This window comes from Triturus cristatus, chromosome 2_1 (assembly GCF_964204655.1).
Source record: "Triturus cristatus chromosome 2_1, aTriCri1.1, whole genome shotgun sequence".
In the NCBI taxonomy this organism is placed as follows: Eukaryota; Metazoa; Chordata; class Amphibia; order Caudata; family Salamandridae; genus Triturus; species Triturus cristatus.
The window spans coordinates 787,396,957-787,418,923 of record NC_140581.1 but is presented as its reverse complement, the minus strand read 5'-3'; the positions used below and the strand labels follow the sequence as shown (position 1 = coordinate 787,418,923).

Below are 21,967 nucleotides of genomic sequence, written 5' to 3'. Positions count from 1 at the left end.
TTTTTTGCTTATGTTACATTGTTCAAAATATTTAATGGTCGGGGTTACCTTATCGAAAAAGTCTTTAGAGTTAGCAATTGTTGAGTTGGAACAGATTTACTTGTCAAGGTCTTCTATTTCTTTTAATAGCAATTTGATATGTTTCAAAGCAGTCTGAATGCTCAGGACTTTTCAGTCTATGCCATGCAAGTCGGTTTTTGACATTCCCATTGCATTTCCCATTTTTAGAGGCAACACCATGGTAACGATAAAAGAGCCCACCAGACAGGAGGAAACTCCTAATTTAGCGGGTGGCCTCACTACGGGTTTGGCGGTGTGGCGGCAGGGTGGGCCCTAAGTATCTTTATTCCTCCTTGTTACTTACTCTTTGAATGTGTGCTGCATTCATTTGCCCAAATACAAAGAGGACTCCAAGAAGGTATTTCTACTCACTCAAAAACTATTCTGACCACAACTCCGGCACCCTTGTGTCATGGCAGCCCAAAGTGCATTAACACAAGGAGATAACCTTCACCATATTTTTGTAAATATGGTACAGTTCTGTTCACTCCCTTTAACACAACACAGCACAACTAAGTCCCTTGCTGCACTGCATTTTGTAAAATCCTAATAAATCCAGGCCTTAGTTTTTAATTTATTAAATTACAGTTTGCTGTTGTAAATGTAATTACATGCAATTGATGCTTGCTCATTTTTTCTTGGATTGCCTGAGAAACACAAAACTAAAGCACTGAATTTGCATTTAGGGTAAATGTTTTTCATAGTAAAGATCATGGCTACCTCAAAGTCCAAATTAAATTTCTCAGGGCTTTTATTTTTTGCATTTCCCTCGACTATATTTATTTTTTCAATATAGACAGCTGCTTTCTAGTCCGATTGTAAAGCATAGACTAAAGGCATAGTATATTTACGTTAGACTGGATAGTGCACAGTTAGTTGAATGGATGTGTTGTTGACTTAAATGTTTCATCTATCATCCAAATAGCAGTATTTTCTAAAAGATGCAGATTATGGATAGAAGAATTATTTTAGTTGGATATTTGTTATCATAGAAACATAAAGGTTCATGAGTAAAAGTTACTGTAATTTGGGTAAGATTATTTACTTTAGAAAATCTTTTAGGTTGAATGGGTTCAACTTTACTTGCCTGCCTTTGATGGATAATTAATCTTTTTTAAATTTGGGATGGAAGGCATATCGCTCGCAACATATGCAGGTATTGATTTACATCTCCAATGAACTGAAACACAGGGCTCTGTGGTGGAGATTTTCTCTCACTTCTACCTCAGTTACAGAGGCCGAGTAGTTATGCTCAGAGGTACGTTCAATATATTTGCCCAGAGCAATTGCTCTGCCTCTGCAACAAAATGAAAGTAATTTACACATATCCAATGTAACCGTGGTTTAGTGTGTTGTGCCTTACAATAAAAGTACCCTTGATATTTAAGTAATATGTTATCTGTTTTAGACAAAATATAAGTTGCCTCATAAATGGTCTCCATTTTGTTTTAAAAAGAAGAAAAATGTTATTAATGATTATATTATTGCTTTCATTATTAAAATAAAAGTTGATTGTCTGCTTTTAATTTGCTTTTGCATTGTTTACCTTCTATTGGATGTCATTTTGATTGAGACCTGCCTTTATAATTTTCAGATGATGCAGGTATGCTTTTACCAAGGTGATGTATTTTCGAGAGGTTCCTCATTTTATATATTATGCTTATCTTAATAAATTGTCATCAATAGTTAATCTATAAACAAAATACATTTATTAATGAACTGCTCTAAGGAGGACAAAATAATTATTGTGTATTTAACCTATTTTTAGTATTTTAGAAATAGTTGGTTATTTAAGTTTCAATATTGTTCAAATGTAGCTACATTTATTTTGAAATATTTTGGGATCGATGTATTCTTTTTGTTGAAAGCTTGAATATCTTTCAAATATTTAGGTATAGTTCCCCTTTATTATCTTTAAAATTTGAAAATAAAAGTGATATGATTATTTATTTTTACATTTTTGAAAATGATTTACTCTGAAAAGCAAAATGCTGGTTAATGACTCAGTATGAAAAGAAAAATTTAGATTAGTGTTTTAATAGAAATAGAACGCTGCTTTTACCACTATTTCAAACAATATTACCCGATTTCTTCTTCAAAAACGCTGTTACCGCCTTGCACTGTAAAGTACTGTATGTGCTTTGAGATGAGAGTCACTCAATAGAAGAATTTTATTTTGTTGGGGTATAGAGGCCCTGGGTATATAAAAAAACAATTAATTTAATTCCGTATCAATTTATTTTAGTTTACTATGATGTTTTGGTCATTAAAAACGTCCTTTCCTGTTCTGATAGGTAGGTAACTCTCTTCTTCCAAAGTAATATCATCGAAATATGTCCTGTTCATTCAGTTGTGACTAGAAACTGATGACAAATTAGACAGCTGTCTACTTATATGTGTGCTGGCTAAAATAAATCATTTGTAAAATAGAATATGTTTCAGTGATTACAATTTGTTTTGCAAACATTTGTGGATAAACATGGCTTACTTCTTCAAAAGCATAAACGCATTGTCCTCCGTAGTATTAAACTGGTGCCATTTTGGTTAGAGATTTATATAAACTGATTACTGAAAGGTAGTTATTTTCTTATTATATAAAAAAATGGTGTTATTTAGAAATTTTCAATTTTGCAATGTAAAAAACATGTGTGGTACAGCTTAGCACAATAAGGGCCTGATTAGGATTGTGGTGGTCTGACTGCCAGACCACCATTTCAGCGGTCGGGAGAACGCCACCAAGCCGGCAGCATCCCAACTGCCACATTAAAAGTAAACGGCCCGTGTGCAAATGGTGGTCTTGAGGTGGAGGCATGCTTTGGCTCACAGAGGGAGCTTGAATGTTATGCCGTCACACTGCAGTGCCTGCACTGTTGTGGGCGCACTGTTGCCAGACACAATGTTGTGCATGGCACACAGTGTGCACACAACAGTGCAGGCATGGGGGGACACAACTTGTGCCCCCAGCCATAGTGTCCAATGGGCAAAACCATCCGGGAGGCCCACTTGGGGTCCCAGCCATGCCTTTCCTATGATGTTTTCATGGCGGGAGGCCCGCAAAGAAAAGGTTGGTGCAAATGCAACTCATAATTGGCTTAGCAGTGAGGGCATCAGTACTGCCTCCAATCCCCCGCCTTCTCACACACACGCTGCCACGCGATCCAGAATCCTGGCATTGGTGGCCGTCTTGCGGTGGTCCGACTGCCAGGCTCGTAATCAGGTGGTCGAACCACCTACTTGGTGGTGGTGCTCCCAATGACGCGGTTGTCCCCGGACCGCCACAATCGTAATTAAGCCCTAAGTGTCAAATACATACACTTACATTACATTGCAAAGTCTGTAGTTCTGAAAAACATGTTGTAGCATCGAGAGTTGTAAAATAATGCATGGTAAAGTCTGATATTCGCTATATATTGCTCAGATCAGACTGATAGTTATATTTTCTCATGGTTGAGAAAATTGGGGATTGCAGCAGATGAAGCCAGTGCTCTTCTGTAGTCCAGAAAGAGGGTATATATACCACATTCTTTCATATTTCAAAATCTGTTGATGGGCTGTTCCCTCAAGACTGCCTTGACATTCCCAAGCCTGTGCTGTTTTTTCTCCTACAGGGATTTCAGAAAGTTCTGACAGTGGCAATAGTGAAAGTTATGTGGGTTGCAGATTTGTTTTTCCAACTCTGAGTAGTCTGGATTACTAGAAATATTGATTTCTGAGTTATTAAAGAGGTTCATTCTGCCTATTCTAAATAGTCCTTCATCCCTGTGATCTTCCTTACTGTTATAGGTACTGTGGTTTACTGAATTAAAGCCTTTGGAAGAAAGCTTTTACACTTTCTGTCCTGCAAAGTTGTCATTATGGTCTATGAAACTTTATTTTGCGTGTTAGTGCACTTAAGTGCTCTGGTTTAGCCTTCTCCATACCTAAGAGTTCTTAAAATTGAGGTTAGAGTCTGGCTATTTGCCAAAGGCGATGTCCCTCTTTCCCTTTGGTGAGGAGATGATTTTGCCATTATTGTCATCAACTACAGAGGTTGTTGGGATGCAGGTCGTGAATGTCTGCAGAACAGTGCAATATAACTAGATAGGGTCAGTTTCTTCTGAAGATGTGATCAGCTGTTTGTGAAATTTGGGTCAACTTTGAAAGGGGCAAACCACCAACTGGGATTGTCTCTGTATATGGAAGGAGAACAAGACAGTCTATGATTTTCATTTACACCTGGGGAGTCCAGGAGTCTTCCTGTCAATATACATAGGTGTTGCCGTATGAGTGTGATCAGCGGCACCTCCCCTGCTATGGCAGAGATGCTTCCCCCTATTAGTCTCAAAACTTTAAAAAAACACCACAATAAAAGTGTTAATTATCGTTTTATTATTCTTACAATAGCTGAGGCTTGGGGGTGAGGGCATCATGGAGGGGGAGTGCTGAGCAGGGCACTGTTGTAGGTGCACATGACAATTTGGCCGGCCATCTCAGGCTGGCCAAATCATCAGGCGCAGATAAGCTCTCTCCAACCCCAGCTGCATCCTGTGTTGGAGAGAGCAAGCACAAGCTCCCAGTATCACAGGGAGGCCAATCCTGATGCTGGTTTCAGCATCATGAAAGCAGCACCAGGATTAGCCACAGGGAATTCTGGGAGCCTGTGTTAGTGAAGGTCGAGCAGAAGAATGAAGATGCGGTGAAGTGGCAGGTAAGTTGTTTTTTTTGTCTCCTTTGTGTCTCCTTAGTTTGTCCTCCGTCCCCACCCTTCCCCTCACACTGCCACTCTGCCCGGACACAAGTCGCTACTGAGTCGCTACTGAGCGTGATGTTGTGTGTTTATCCTGGTGGTTTTAAGTACCGTTATGGTGCATCCGCAAAGAAAGGAGGTCAAAGGAACAGATTATGGATCACTCACTAGGAGTCTTCATCACAACGAGTCATCTCTTCCTTGACACCTTTGTACATCCATCCCGGTGGAATAGAGGCTTTACAGGCAAGGTTGGATTCTTAGCGATAACAGACTAAGAGATTGTCCGCCATCATTTGCTAGAAAAGGATGAGGTCTGTGGGAGGTAAACGAGTTTAGGAGAACAACGCCGTGCTCGAGAGGGGTTGTTTGTGTCACGCTAGGCAGGCCTCGAGGTTAATGAATGTAATGAGGAAGTAAAGAATTCAGAAAATACTCGTAAATGAAAATTGTTTAGCTAACTGGCTTTTCATCAACAGTGACAAGTTTAAAAAACCTCCTTGGCATAGCTCATGGTAAATCCACTCCCTTATTGTTTTTCTTAATCATGCTTCACTTATTTGATTCGGGCAAACAGAACAATAAAACAAAGAAGCCTGCTGGTGCTTTCCAGGACACTACGGTGGGCTGAAGTCTGGATAAACAAGAAAAAGAATAAACAAGCAAATTGTCTTCCCTACAGTCCCCCGTATATTCATTGGCCACATTGCAGGGCATTGTTCTTGTTAGTTCGGGGATTGGCTGTCTATATCAATCAATAGGTTGGAACAGCTTGATCATTCATTACATCAGCTGCTTTCTCTCGGCGTTCACCTTATGCTTTACCCTTACAAGAACTCAGTACTATGTTTTCCTTTCATAATAACTTGATAAAGGCATTACTCAGATAATTGTGACCCAAGTTGGATTCTCGACCATGTTGCCACTTTATTGGAAAATTCAAATCCAATTCTATTTTCTGCCATTACCCACAATGCCAAGCATGTCACATGAGACTGCAGTCTGTTGTTTTGATAACTCTTGGTATATTTCGAACCCGTACAACTGCTTATTAAGCATGACACTAAACGTTTACATCACATACATTTGTGGTCAGTTCATATTTACAGAGAACGTTTCCATAGCAGCAGAAACAAGAGATGCTATGCATTGTACTTAAAGGTGTATTTTGCCCTATACAGCAACCACGACATGATGGGGGTAGGTTGCAGTGTATATATAATTGGGACAGTACTGCTAGAGAATGTACACTTTGTCTGTATATTTGCATTGCACGTTTACAGTTTGAGACACAAAATGATAAAGTGATTTGTTTATAATTTTGAATCCTAGGTACCAAGTGCCAAATACAAGGTTTGCACGGTGGGCGGCAGACTCTAACCAATCATTTAGACATTAGACTCCATTTGAAATGTACACTATCTTTATTTTAAATCTCCAGATCATTCAATGCGAGGCCATGTTTTCCATGAACATCATTTTAAGTTTCATTTTGCAATAAATAGTTTGTTATATTCTAAATATCACGCAAAACAGTATTTTGTAGGCACAGATGACTTTTATTTCCATATTTTCAGGAAAAGATATATTATGAAATCCTTACAATAAATGCATTCTGATGAGAGCTATGCTGTACATTGTAATTTTCCACATATAAACATCATGCGAAATGAGGAACTTACTTGTCCGTATCTTGTGTTGAAATTCATTGTTCATCTTATGTTTAATGTGTCCTGTCAGTTATATATACACTTGAAAGAGCTTGTATATATTAGCATCACATTCCAGAAGAAAACATAAAATATATTAAAGCTGTATCATTTCTTTTCTATTGTCGTTTTTGCTCTACCAAAAATAAGCATTCTTTCAACGATAGCAAAACAAATATTTATGGCCTGCTTACCATATGTAAAATGGACCAATATAAACTATGATTGCATTGCGAGGGTATAAAATATAATTTAGTAGTCCATAAACAGTATTGCTTTTTTACTGACCTTGCTTGGATGCGTGCAAGCCCGGGACATATATCATGGCTTTAATAAGTCTTCCAATAGAAAGAATTGGGGGCCAGAGGGAGTGCGCTTGTGATCGCTTTGCATGATGGGTGAGGTGTTCCTAGTGAGAGATGCATCCATTTTGAGTTTTTGACATATATGGGTTTCCCTGATTTTCATATGAATTGTAAATGCCGAAGGTCATAATTCAAATAGAGCCTCGGCATAATTCTCGGCATGACGTCACTTACTGAAAACACCTGGGATCCTTTCACTCTGCATATTGGCAGGCAAGTAAAGGTGTTTCCGCGATTGATGGTGTAATGGCCGCTTCAATGCGCAATGGCGAAAGAACAATAAAGAAAAATTGTACAGCCACCCGGCCAGGTGAAGCTGTTAGCAGTTAAGGCACTGTTTGAATCGAAATCACCAGTAGCACTCTTCACGTACGTTTTAAAGGTGTGCTCGTGTTCATTGGATACGTGCGTCATTGCGTTTGTGGGACACTTGCAAAAGAAATACAAAGGTGAGTGATGGAGAACTGAAGCATCAGCTTTAGTGTATAGAGTTCTTGGCACCTACCATGATTGTACACTGACCTAGGTGGCAATTATTGCTGACTATTAGAGATGTTTTTAGTGGATCTAGCTGATGGCACGTGAGTAGTTGGACGACGAAGAATCAGGAGTTTATATTTGCTTCTTGGAATTGGTTGTTGGTGTCTCATGTTGAATTTCAGTGGTTTTGTTTCGTCGTATATTTGACCTTGTTTTATTTCTGGTGGACATACCCAACTCACTGTCCAAAGACCCATATGCCAAAACCAGAACAAAACAAACCATGTATTTGCAGCTGGCCAACAAGAACTGTCGCTAGGGAATGCTACCAAGTTGCCTCTTGAGAGGTCTCATCTGTGACCTTGGGCGGAAGGTTGTCCCCTATAGTAGAATGCCACATTGATACTGGCGAAAGGGAAAGCAATCACAGAGAAGAAGAACGGAGGCAATCAAAACAGGAGTGCTGGTCGCTGCTGATTGTCATGACCGAAGTCAAAACATGTCAGAAGCACTATCACTAGAAGGAAAGATGCTAATGTTAAAGCAGCGCAAACAGCAATTGCTCCCTCCTGATAATTCGTAATTATACATACACGGTTAATTACTTGTACTGTATTTCTAGGCTCACTAGATAATCACTATAGAGGCCCTTTCACTACCACGACACTAGACTGAACGTCTTAATAGTATTTTCTGTAAAACTGTGCGGTGTATATTTGTGCATTTTTGCAGTACAGGATGCAGCATACCTGCCACCAGATACTGTTAGTTTCACATTGTCCTTGCCTGAAACATTTAATGTAAAATGTTGTCGCGGCTGGAGGGGGTGGCTGTGTGCTTGGCGGTGTGTGTGTATATGCATGTGCTCATTATGTTTAATTTCCCTTAATGGAGTCGTCAGTTACATTGATGACAACAACAAACTGCTAAGGCCTTTGCTCATACACAAAGTGCTGCAGGGTTACTGTATAAGTGCAGTCTTCAAAACATTACACTGTTAATACTGTACATGATGCCACTGACCTCTAATGACCACAATATTCATTCTTTCTTTTTCAAGTGCTATTCTGAGAAATTAGACACTCAGCCCTGAATGAAAAAAACTATCCTTTCCATTCTGCTACTGTACATTACAAATATCTCTAAACTATCCTGTGCCATTTGCCTGTCAAATACTGAGCCGTTGTCTCCTTTGCTTTTAAAGAGTTGGGGAAACATGAGATCCTAACATTTCTCATATGTCCTTCTGTTGATGTTTTTCGTTATCAGTAGCTCTGCGGTTAGGACTCAGAAGGGAGCCAAAGAGCCATGGTTAGCAGCAGAGATATCAGGGGCACTCTGGAAGTTCAGGGGTCACGTGATCTGTAGCAAATGCGAGAGGGAGGGGTCTGGGCCAGAATGCTGCATGGCCGCTTTACGATTTGTGCAGCGAAGGAGCAGAAATGGCTCCAGTACGCATGGTGGAATATCAACAAGAGATCCCTCCTCAACGGCTGCTACACTGAAACAACTCTGTGAATACATTTATCTTGTTATATGCAAAGCAAACTAAATTACTCCTGCAGTCCTGCACTGCACTTTCCCGTACTAGGCATTGGAATAACAACTACCATAAACACAGGGGATGCTTTCTTTGTCGCATATGTCCTAATAAAGTGCACGTAGTAGCGTATCAGTTGTATACCTTGGTTAACAGCAATGTGCTTTATTCCTCTTTGTGGTAGTCAGTGTGTCGCAACCAATCAGGCCCTGCTGTAGGAATCCTAAAAGTGGTGTTCTTACTGAGAAGAAACCTGATACTTTTTGACTCAAAACAAACAATCTAATCCACATATTTAGTATGTATCGATTTGGCAGTGAAACCAATTGTAATAGCTCACCGCGCCATCATTCTGTGTTGTTGGTTGTGTTGGTCATCACTGGGGAAATAAATGTGGCCATATCATAATAAAGATTGAAATTTAGTAGCCACAACACACCCTTTTGCTGCTGTGCTGTGAATGACTGAATCACAGTTACACTTATTTGAGCCAAATATGATTGGGAGTGTGTTTGGCCATTAGGTTGCATCAAAACAAGTCCAACCATCTTGGGCTCCAGCGGTTAATGGCTTTACCATCCTTAATGGAGGAGCCAGGTGGGCTTCAGAACTTTGTCATTGTAGTTGTATCCCAAACCTTCAGAATGTTTGCATGAAATAGAACATTTTTGAGCTTTTTATTTAGAACTTATTGTCACACCAGGAATTCGTATTACATTTATTGAACCACCCAAAGATTTAAATGTCGACCCTTTTGAGCCAAACTGGTTTTTGCAGTAGCAGATTTAAAACCTTCTTGAACCATTGCCACAGCTGAAGTGTCTGAATATATCAAACCAATTGATTGTGTGTTTCCCTGGTGGAATTTCCAGTTGACTATTTTCAGTTCATTCTATTGGATCCAGTAGATCCAGCATGTAGTCTCTTTTTATCATATAAGTTGTTCTGGCGAAAATTCTAATTAGTTCCATTTGCATTAAAACTTGGAATATTGGCCAATATTGATTTCATCAGGAACTTTTATGTAACCTGGAAATTTCCTCTTGTTTTCTGAAATAGACATACATGGTCCAGCTTCTAAATGACCACAGGAGAAGCTGAACTCATTAGAAACCATTTAAAACAGGTCAACTGAAAATTCTACCAAAGCTTAAAGACAAACAGTCAATGATTCTTTTAATTATAGTCACTCAACTTTCAATTGTACTGATCTTTTCATAAGTCAGTTGTCAGCATTTTACAAATTAATATTTTAAGACTATGAACAGCATGACCATTTTATTACTAAAGGGTCAGTAGTATTAAAAAAAAAAATCATAACTAGTTAAGCATTTTACAATTAAAAGTAGAATTGGCTCTTAGTGTCTGTCCTACAAACAATGCTGTGACGAAGATTTGATGAGATTGTTAGAGCAATAGCCTAAATCTATCTGCATGCACCACTGTGGTAATTTGCTTCATGCTAGGAAGTTGCAGATACATCAGGGGTAATACATGTAGTCACTGGTGAGCCAAAGTTTGCCAGCTGCACAACATTGGTTACTGAAGCCTTGGCGTTTTTAAAGACAATTTTGAGCACGCCAAAACACGCATAGGAGAAAAGTGAGTTGATCTGTCTACAGAAGGATTACCATACTTTGTTGTGTGTGGACAGGATTGTTCTTCAGTCACTATCACTTGTTGATGCAGGCAAATAATGCAATTATACTGCTTGTCCCGCTTTTTTCTTGCTGCGGCATGTATGAATAATTTCACAATTGTTTTTTCAAATCTAAATTGTGCTGGCTGCTTTAAGAAATGTATTTTTTTCTGCCACTGAGACTTGGTTTAAAAGTGGGATGTGAAAAAAAAAGAATCAAAGCAACAATTCTCTTGAAGACTGTCTGTCCCTATTTGCGTTTTTTAACTGTTTTTTTCTTTTGTGCAGAAGACCACAACCCTTAAGAGTTTTTTAATGGTTTGGGTTTTTTACGTTGTTCTACATTTCTGTCCCTACTATATGACTACTTTCCATCAGGGATATTTTAAATGGCATGCTGATTCCGTGCCACACAGCGTGCTTCTGACAGGCAGATGACACTGTGCGATTTTCTTATCCAATCTCCTTTTCACATGACCACACATTTGCCTTTCAGCTTCTCTTTCCTTTTCTGCTGCTTGCTCTTTTTGCCGTCGATCTGTAGACTCACAGTCCTACGTTTCTCCAGGTTCAGCAGCTCCTGAAAAAGCTCCTTGACGTTGTGGTTCATTTTGGCCGAGGTCTCCATAAAGGCACACTTCCACTTCTTGGCCATGGCCTCCCCCTCGCTACTCTCCAGTTCCCTGTTTTGGTTCTCGTCATTCTTGTTGCCCACCAGCATGATGGGGATGCTCTCCACGTCCCCTTTGATTTGGACGATCTGCTCATAGATTGGCTTGAGTTCCTCCAAAGACTGCCGACTGGTTACTGAATAAACTAGAATGAAAGCATGTCCTTTGGATATAGACAGGCGCTGCATGGCTGGAAATTGGTGGCTCCCTGTAGTGTCCGTTATCTGCAAAGTACATATGCTTTTATCACAGCTGATCACCTGCCGGTAGGTGTCTTCAATGGTAGGGATATAACTTTCTCTGAAGGTGCCCTTCACAAACCTCAACACCAGGGAACTTTTTCCAACGCCGCCAGCTCCAAACACCACCACGCGGTAATCATTGCTTTGCTCAGGCATGATCTTCAAACTGTCAAAGCCTTAGCCGGGGAAGTCCTAGGAAAAATAATACAAAAAACAATTAATAGAGTATCTCATGGTATATCTGAAGCAACACATTCTGCCAGTTATTCCTCTCTATTTTTATTTTATTGTGTAAATATTACAGAACAATAACATTAACATAGAGGTGTGCATTTCCAACCATGGTGTTTAGAAATATACTTGGCTCATTAACAAACTTGAACCAGTTGTCTGGAAGTCATGCAGTCATAGCAATGCTATTCATGATCGCCCACTCATTAGTAAACACTGAGCAATCGTCACCTCTATGCAGCAAATTGGTCACAAAGAAGCTATCATCTTTATAATCCAAGCCATAGTATCTTCTCTACGTCTCTATAGTTTCACAAACTTCCTTGGGCATCCCCTGCTTTTTTTTTAATTGGCTTCTCTGCCACCATACGTCTGTCCATATCCATGCACCATCTTGCCATAGTCATCAGCCGTGCATTCTCTCATTGTCTTTCAAAGTCTCTTTTTTCTACACTAAATCGCAAGAAACAATTTTTCTGCTCCTACTACCCCTAAACAGATCTACATCATTTAGAATGCCTGGGATTGCAAAGAGAAGCCTTCGTTGTATATGTTACCCATGATTCTAGCAGACTCATCCCACACTTATGTCCAGAATGTCTGGCATTCTAATTCTGTTAGTAAAAAGATGCTTTGGCCCATTCTGTACTTCAGGCATCTGCCACTGGACCACTGATTGTACCACCCAAACAAGTAGCCTTTCAAACCTGTCTCAGGCCTACCATTACAGGGCCTGTGTGTGCAGTTTATTGCCACTTTGACTTGGCATTTAAAACCACATGCAGAGCGTTAAACTCCCCTTTTATTACACATAGGTCATTCCAAAGGTAGGCCCTAGGGAATACTAAGGGCCGGGTGCTGTACAAGTAAAAGGTAGGACATGTACTTTTAAGTATTGCATGTCCTGGAAGTGACAAACAGTTACATTTGTTATTTACTATAGTGAGGCCTACTCCTCATATAGACTAGCATTTGAAATTCCTTAACACATTATTAAACTGTAATTCCTAAATAGGAAGAAATAACTAAATCATGTTTCATATCTTTAGAATGGTAACGATAAATCCTCTTTAGTGTTATATTTGTATCTGACTTTACTATTTTAGAAATGCCACTTTTAGAAAGTGGACATTTGCCTGCTCTTAACTTTGCTCTGTGTGCCTGCAGCCTGTCTCCAATACACGTCTGGGCTGGGCAACAGCTACACTTTGTGCAGTCTCTCTAGACAGCCACAAGCACAGGAAGGATGGGTGTGACAGAGGACTCGTCTGCATTCTGATAGGTGGACAGGGAGCTCACACTTGAATCTGAATAGGCTGTGTTTTGTCCCTACACAAATGACTCATTGCCTTCCACAGATAGCCTAGCAGACAGGCCTGGGATGACAGAAGACCTCTGTACTAGAAGGAGCTGCTTTGAAGTCACCCCCCATTCCAAAGGCACATTTGGGTAAAAGTACTGGGGCTCTGGCCCTACCAAATCAGCACACTACTGGACCTTGGAAGAAATCTGTTGGAGTAAAGACTGCTGTGCTGTAAGGATTGTCACTTTGCCTTGACTGACTGTTCTGAGGAACTGCTTTTCTAGTTTGCTGAGATGCCCTGTTTCCTGCTGAACTCTGCCGTGCTGAAGACATGGACTGGACTCATCCCACTTGAACCCAGAGTGACTCCAAGGGCTTCCTGGCTTGCCTCCTCTTTTCTGACATCTTAGGGACACAAAAGACCTACTTCAATCCTGCTGGTGCTGCTGGACTCTGCCATCTGTGAGTTCTACCCTTGTCTAAGGTGTCCCCTCCAGTCCTGGTCCTCAGAGGTGGATTCTGTATCTGTTTTGCTATAAAACCGACGCATCGTAACCTTTGAGCTGATCGGAACTGACACATCGCCCTTTGATACTGACACAGAGGCTGTTCGATGACAGCAGTTCTAGTGCTTGCGTGGCCCAACAACGATGCTCTGTGTGGCTCAATGACTACGCATTGCCTGCATTTCAACAGACCTTGATGACAGCGCAGTGACCCAACTGCGTGACTAGATCGACACATCATGCCCTCAGTGTCGACGCTGTGCTCCATCCAAGATACTGTTTCAGCGGGATCTGTGTGAGTCTCGTAGCTGGCCTGCCCTCCATCAGCCTGAACTTTGGATTTACCCAAGTCTTTCATGGCCTCAAGTAACCTTTTAGCGCTTCTGACTTCTAAGCACTGTTTTTGCACTTATTCTTCAAAAATTCATCACTCAACTTTTACTGATTGGATTTTTGTCATTGTGGTCTTGTTTTACTCACAATTTCTATTCTCCATTTTCTAGACTTGTGTGGAGTCTTTTTAAAGTGTACTTATTGTGTTACGGTGTGTGTGTGTGTTGCACAAATACTTTACACATTGTCTCTTAAGTTAACCCCTTCCATGCCTCGGACGCGTGGGAGCCGTCCGGCGCAGAAGTTCTCCTGTGCGTCGGACGACTCCCGCACGTCCGACGCCATTGCAGAAGAAATCCCTCTGGTGCAGGCACTAGAGGGATTTCTTTTACTTCCCCAAAGCCTTGGGAGCTGGGGATGAGCTTCCCCAGCTCCTGAGGCCCCCCACCCCGTTTCTATGAAATGACGATCAGCACTCACGTCGCGCTGATGTCATTTCATAGGAACCGAAACTGAAATGAGCCTTTAGGCCAATGCCCCCACCCCCACAACAATTACCGTCTTTCTGCTGCCCCCCTGGGGAGCAGATGGGGGCAGTAGCCCCCAATCTGCCAACCCGGGAGGGCAGAAAGCCCACTAGAGACCAGGGATTTCTTTTTTTATACGTGTAGTGGTGGGGATTGCCCAAAATGGGCATGGAAATACCCCCACCCACCCCCCAGAGAAATTCCAGTCTTTCTGCACCCCTGGAGGGGGCAGATGGGGTCAGTGGCCCCTGATCTGCTCCCGGGGGGGCAGAAAGCCCACAAGTCACCAGAAATGATGATAGCTTTTTTTATTCGTGGGGGTGGGGGCTGCCCAGAATGGGCATACCAATGCCCCCACCCCCCCAAAAAAATAGCCAGTCTTTCTGCCACCCTTGGGGGCATATCCGGGCAAACCCCCCTCCCCGATTCCCCCCAGGGCAGCAGAAAGGCCACTACGCACCAACTTTTTTTTTTTGCAATGTGCCTAGCTCTAGATTTTGAACCCTAACTCTGCCAGCACCTAGGGAAACCTAGCAAACCTATATATTTTTCAAAAGTAGACACCCAGGGGAATCAAGGCTGGGGTTGTCTGGACTGGCTCGCACCAGGTTCTGTTACCCAGAATCCCTTGCAAACTTAAACATTTGTCTAAAGAAACACATTTTTCTCACATCTCTGTGGTGGAAAGTTCTGGAATCTGATTGGCTCCACAAAATTCCACCCACCCCGCATTCCCCAAAGTCTTCCAAGAAAAATGGTACCTCACTTGTGTGGGTAGGCCTAGTGCCCACGACAGGAAACGGCGCAAAACGCAACGCGGACACACCACATTTTCACAGTGAAAAATGACCCTTTTTTTGCAAAGTGCCTAGCTGTAGTTTTTTAACCCTAGCTCTGCCGGCACCTAGGGAAACCTATCAAACCTATACATTTTTTAAAAGTAGACACCCGGGGGAATCCAGGATGGGGTGACTTGACTGGCTTTCACCAGGTTCTGTTACCCAGATTCTCTTGCAAACCTCAAAATTCGTTCAAAAAAACCCATTTTCCTCACATTTCAGTGGTGGAAAGTTCTGGAATCTGTGTGGATCCACCAAATTTCACACACCCCACATTCCCCAAAGCCTTCCGAGAAAAATGGCACCTCACTTGTGTGGGTAGGCCTAGTGGCCGCGACAGAAAACGGCCCAAAACACAACGTGGACACGTCACATTATCACAGTGAATACTGACACTTTTTTTGCAAAGTGCCTAGCTGTAGATTTTGAACCCTAGCTCTGCCGGCACCTAGGGAAACCTAGCAAACCTATACATTTTTGAAAACTAGACAACCAGCGGAATCCAGGATGGGGTGACTTGTCTGGCTGTCTCCAGGTTCTGTTACCCAGAATCCCTTGCAAACCTCAAAATTTGTCAAAAAAAAACACATTTACCTCACATTTTAGTGATGGAAAGTTCTGGAATCTGTGTGGATCCACAAATTTCCACCCACCCCGCGTTCCCCAAAGTCTTCCAAGAAAAATGGTACCTAACTTGTGTGGGTAGGCCTACAGCCCGCGACAGGAAACGGTGCAAAACGCAACATGGACACACCACAATTTCACTGTGAAAAGTGACCCTTTTTTGGCAAAGTGCCTAGCTGTAGTTTTTTAACCATAGCTCTGCCGGCACCTAGGGAAACCAAGCAAACCTATACATTTTTGAAAACTAGACACCCAGGGGAATCCAGGATGGGGTGACTTGACTGCCTCTCACCAGGTTCTGTTACCCAGAATCCCTTGCAAACCTAAAAAATTGTCCAAAAAAACACATTTTCCTCACATTTCTGTGGTGGAAAGTTCTGGAATCTGTGTGGATCCACAAATTTCCACCCACCCCGCGTTCCCAAAAGTCTTACAAGATAAACGGTACCTCACTTGTGTGGGTAGGCCTAGTGCCCTCGACAGGAAACGGTGCAAAACTCAACGTGGACACACCACAATTTCACAGTGAAAAATTACCCTTTTTTGGCAAAGTGCCTAGCTGTAGTTTTTTAACCCTAGCTCTGCCGGCACCTAGGGAAACCTAGCAAACCTATACATTTTTGAAAACTAGACACCCAAGGGAATCCAGGATAGGGTGACTTGACTGGCTCTCACCAGGTTCTGTTACCCAGAATCCCTTGCAAACTTAAACATTTGTTCAAAAAAACACATTTTCCTCACATTTCTGTGATGGAAAGTTGTGGAATCTGTGTGGGTCCACTAAATTCCACCCACTCCGCGTTCCCCAAAGTTTTGCGAGAAAAATGGTACTTCACTTGTGTGGTTATGCATAATGCCCACGACAGGCAAGGGCCCAAAGCCTATTGAGGCGACATCATAATTACCTATCACAAAACAACCTGGTTTTGCATGGGGGGTCCCATGAGTTTTTGGCCCCGGGTTTGGCCGACATCTAGGAAAACCTACCAAACCCACACATTTCTGAAAACTAGATGACCGGGGGAGTCCAGCGAGGTATGGCTTGTGTGGGTTCCCCAACGTTTTCCTACCCAGAACCTCCTGCAAACCTCAAATTTATCTGAAAAAATCACTTTGTTCTCAAATTTCTGTGTGGGAATGTTCTGGAATCTACGTGGATCCACAAATTTCCTCCCACCCAGCATTCCCTCAGGTCTACCGATAAAAATGATACCTCACTCATGTGGGTGGGTCAAGTACCCATGACAGGCAAGGGCCCAAAACCTATTGAGGAGACAGCAACATTTCCTTTCACAAAACAACCTGGTTTTGCAAGGGGGGTCTCATGAGTTTTTGGCCCCGTGCTCGGTGGCCATCTAGGGAAACGTGCCAAACCCACACATTTCTGAAAACAAAACACCCGGGGATTCCAGGGAGGTGTGGCTTGCATAGATCCCCCAACGTTTTCTTCCCCAGAATCCCCTGCAAACCTCATATTTAACTGAAAAAATCACTTTTTTCACACATTTTTGTGTGGGAAAGTTGTGGTATCACCGGGCTGACACAAATGACCTACCACCAAGCATTTCCCCGGGTCTCACGATAAAAACGGTGCCTCACTCGTGTGGGAGGTCCAAGTACCCGCGACAGGCAAGCGCCCAAAACGTATTGAGGCGACATCAAAATTACCTATCTCAAAACGACCTGGTTTTGCAAGGGGGGTCACCTGGGTTTTTGGCCCGGTGCTTGGCGGCCAGTTAGGGAAACCTACCAAACCCACACATTTCTGAAAACTAGACACCCAGGGGATTCCAGGGAGGTATGACTTGCATTGATCCCCCAAAGATCCCTTACCCAGAATCCCCTGCAAACCTCAAATTTAGCTGAATAAATCACTTTTTTCACACATTTTTGTGTGGGAAAGTTGTGGCATCACCAGGCTGACACAAATGTCATACCACCCAGCATTCCCCCAGGTCTACCGATAAAAAGGGTGCCTCACTTGTGAGGGAGGCCCAAGTACCCGCGACAGGCAAGGGCCCAAAACATATTGAGGCAACATCAAATTGCCTATCACAAAACAACATGGATTTGCAAGGGGGGTCCCATGACTTTTTGGCCTGGGGCTCGGCGGCCACCTAGGGAAACCTAGCAAACCCACACCTCTCTGATAACTAGACACCCGGGGGATTTCAGGGAGGTATGGCTTACGTGGATCTGCCAACGTTTTCTTACCCAGAATCCCCAGCAAACCTGACATTTAGCTGAGAAATTCACTTTTTTCACACATTTTTGTGTGGGAAAGTTGTGGCATCACTGGGTTGACACAAATTTCCTACCACCCAGTGCTCCCCCAGGTCTCCTGATAAAAATGATGCCTCACTCGGGTGGGAGGCCCAAGTACTCACGACAGACAAGGGCCCAAATTGTATTGAGGCGAAAAATTGCGTATCACAAAACGACCTGGTTTTGCAAGGGGGTCCCATGACTTTTTGGCCCGGGACTCGGCGGCCACCTAGGGAAACCTACCAAACCCACACATTTCTGAAAACTAGGCACCCCGGGGGTTCCAGGGAGGTATGGCTTGCGTGGATCCCCCAACGTTTTCTTACCCAGAATCCCCAGCAAACCTGAAATTTAGCTGAAAAATTCACTTTTTTCACACATTTTTGTGTGGGAAAGTTGTGACATCACCTGGCTGACACAAATTTCCACCACTATTGGCAACAGTTCAGAAGAGGTTTGAAAGTTGAGAAATTGTTCAAAAAAGCACAGACATCTCTCGAGATGGAAAGGTTTCTTCCAAGATTTTGTAGAATTGTTTAATTTTGTACATAAAATCCTTCCTGAAGCGCAATGCAAATAGAAAATGTCTTGTTTTATCCTGGCAAGACTCATATATTTCATATTTAATAAAAGTACCGTCACTATAAGTACATTCAGTGACAATAAAAAAAAAAAGAGAACACAAAAAAGTGAGAGGCCTTCTTCTTATGGTAATTGCTGCACTGAATGGTGTCTGAAAGGAGAAGCTTTAGAAGTCAAACTACTTACTACACTCAGTGGGCAGCCTTTCAAATGTGTCTGCTGTAGCCAGCTATCATCATCATCATAAGTCAAGACATCAGTCAAATCCATGAGTGCTGCAGTCTACCCCAGCAAAGTCAAATTTAATCGACATGAGGGCCCGTAGCCACAGTGCATACATCCCTGACCCGTCTGCTTGCAGAAGCCATGCTCGTTTATGAGGAAGTCTGGCGTAGCCTATTACTACTCTAAACCTCACTGTATTTCCTGATGGACGGTTGTACATGAGTGTGTACAGCAAATAATAGTGTGTTTGTCTGACGGTTCACCTTTTTGTGCGGAGAAAAATGAAAATATTGTGTTCATCATGCTTCTCAGCTAATTTTGCATTTCATGTATTAGAAGAAAAGGCCTGAAAAAATGCAGAGTGTATTAAAAATGATTCCTCATATTAGGCCTCATTTCCATATTGTAAGCTCACAATAGGAGAAATTTACTATGTTTGGAAAATACCTCCGCCTGGGGTAAGGATATCTTCAGCTTGTGGAACATACCTCACCATATTCCACACAACATGCAATGAGGGTCTTGGTATTTAAACTCATAAGTGGAGTCTAGGTCATATTCAGCTTGCCACTGAGTGAATATTTTCATGCTACCCTCCAACCACTGCTATGTCTCCTATCATCGAAAAACTAGTTAGGTCATGAATCCTGAACTCTTTGTCCTACTAATTCCTTCATCATGTTACCTACCCATTGGTGAGTTTTAAGAACCTGTTCACTAAAACATTTTACAATAATTTGACTTTGATGCTACGAAGAGTTCTCATACCAAGATGTCCTTCTTCAGGCATAATCAATTGGATGGTATTTCAGAGGTCTCTTGCCAATTTGCCTTTCATCTAGCTTCTTTAACATGGACAGCAGATGTAGCACCACACTAAGTGACAAACTCTTCAAAAGTTCAGCCAGGCAGTCATTAGGTCTTGGCATCTTCTCATTCTGTAGCCGATCATTTGCATGAGCTCCTTCCTCTAGCATTGATCCTGTCTAATTTGGCTCCTCTCTTTCATGTTAGGCTTCAGACTTCTATTCTTTCAAGAAAGTTAGCTATCCATCCCTGGTTGCACAAGCTTGTTCAACCATACTCAGGCCTCACTATAACAAAAGCCTAACAGCAGGGTCCATGGCAGGTTCAGTTGAATCTGGTCAGCTGGGCTGGAAAGTGGGCTTGTGGTAGCTTGTTGTGTCCCTGTAGCCAAACAGGAGGTCAGTCAACCAACCCTTGGAGTCGACTTCTTAGTCCTGGGTACAAGTGGGAGCAGCCCTTAGAGTTCTCCTCACAGGTCTCAAAAGCAGGAGCAGTCCTTCTGTCTTTTACAGGTCCAGTAGTGTTCTGAAGAGAGTGCCCAGGAGTGCCACATGTATGCCTCACACTAGCCTGTTGGTGGGAGTGACTATTAATCTCTCCCTAACGAATAAGGTGAAAGTACCCAGGGGTAACCTTTCCCATTTTTGCAGCAGTTCCTGTGTGTCCTACTGCAAACAATCCCACAGTGCCTCTCTTTACCTAAAGCCAAGCTGTTAGAACATGTTGTCCCTTGTGCGGAGCTCCTGTGCCCACACAAGAGGTGTGGCCACTGAAATGAGCAACTCCTCCCTGTGGTTACTCAAAACCAGTTTTTGGGCTGCTCTTCTCCCACTGGGATTGGTGCCTGGCTGGATAGTTAAACACAAATAAGGCAGGCTATGGTGTGAGTTACATCAGCAAGTGACAGGTTGCCCCCAAGCCATCCTATCAGGAGAAGGTCAACTTCTCCCCACACCCTGCCCTTTGACTCAGCTCTGGGAGCCAATATACACCTAATCAAGGAGCTATTCAGTTCTTGGCTAGCAGCTAAAATCTTACGCAAAAGAGCTTTTAGAGACCTTAGGCTAAAACAATTCTTTAAGTACCTTTTGCAAAGTATGTTTTACAAATCTAACTTGACATTTGAACTAGGTTAGTAAAAAATATTTCAAAACGTCCATGTATTAACTTTTTATCTGACTCATGGGTGGAGATAACTTTACAAATTTCAATAAAGAATTCTAGTGCTTCCTAGGGAATAGCTAACCCAGGTACAGTGAAAAAGAGCTTTTGTGGCATTGTCAGTGAAGGACATGCTTAACATTAAAGTTTTAGAATGCCTTCTTTTAAATATCACAAGCCTGCCTTATGGATATTTAAGGGCTTCTTAGGGATGACTTATTGATATTTAAAAGGCGTGTTCAGGCAAGTCAAAAAATGTTTTCAGACAGGTCCAATTTGGAGTTTAAACCTTCACAGCCATGTTAACGGTGGCAGGACTGCAGTCATGGTTTTGCATTGTTACTTCAGGGGTGGCACAATATGTGCTGCAATCCACTAGTGACATTTAACTTACAAGTCCTTGGCATGCATTTTACCATGTACTAGGGACTTATAGGTAAGTTAAATATGGCAATTAGGACTATAGCAAATTACAACATGTTTTAAAGGTCAGAGCATATACACTGAGACCTGGTTAGCAGAGTCCCAGTACACAGAGTAAAAAAACACCCCAGCAGCATCAGTAAAAGAAATAGGGGTGAACATATAGAAACAGACATTTTCCTACTGTTTCTGAATATAGTATATTTACTGAAATAAGCAAAGGTTACAGGGATGCTATAGTTAGGGTATAGAATTTAAAAAACTTTAGAAATTCACTGAAAATACCAAAGGTTTCAGTGACGTTATAGTTAGGTTCAGATTTTAGATGCACAAACCCAAACACATTCAGCAGTTATAGTTATACTTATCTCAAGAAACTATAACTCGTACCCTTTAGGTAATTATAACTTGCACCCTCACAATGCACCCTTTTCTCATCAATATTTTTACTGAAAAAGTTGCAGTGATATTGTTAAATATTTGATTAGAGATGTCATCAGTACCGTTAAATGTGGGGTAATTAGCAGTGCATGGAGATGGCACGAGTTATACTTACCTTACGACACGAGCTATAGTTTCTTGAGATAAGTATAACCATAACTATTGCATTTTAATGGTTTTATGTGTGTAAAATCACAAACTAACTATAACGTCCCTGTAAGGTTTATTTTTTCAGTGAATTTCAAAGTTTATTTTAGTGTAAAGTAGT

At 41.9% G+C, this 21,967-nt stretch overlaps 1 protein-coding gene across 1 annotated transcript in view; it reads right to left on the bottom strand.

Moving 5' to 3' along the window:
• Positions 1–6,324: 6,324 nt before the first annotated feature.
• The window catches only part of DIRAS2 (DIRAS family GTPase 2), an 80,375-nt gene continuing 64,732 nt past the window's right edge, over positions 6,325–21,967 (bottom strand). Inside the window, exon 2 of the mRNA XM_085632736.1 lies at positions 6,325–11,624. Coding sequence (XP_085488862.1) covers positions 10,989–11,588 — 600 coding nt within the window. The 5' untranslated portion in view covers positions 11,589–11,624 and the 3' untranslated portion in view covers positions 6,325–10,988. The remainder of the gene's footprint in view (positions 11,625–21,967) is intronic.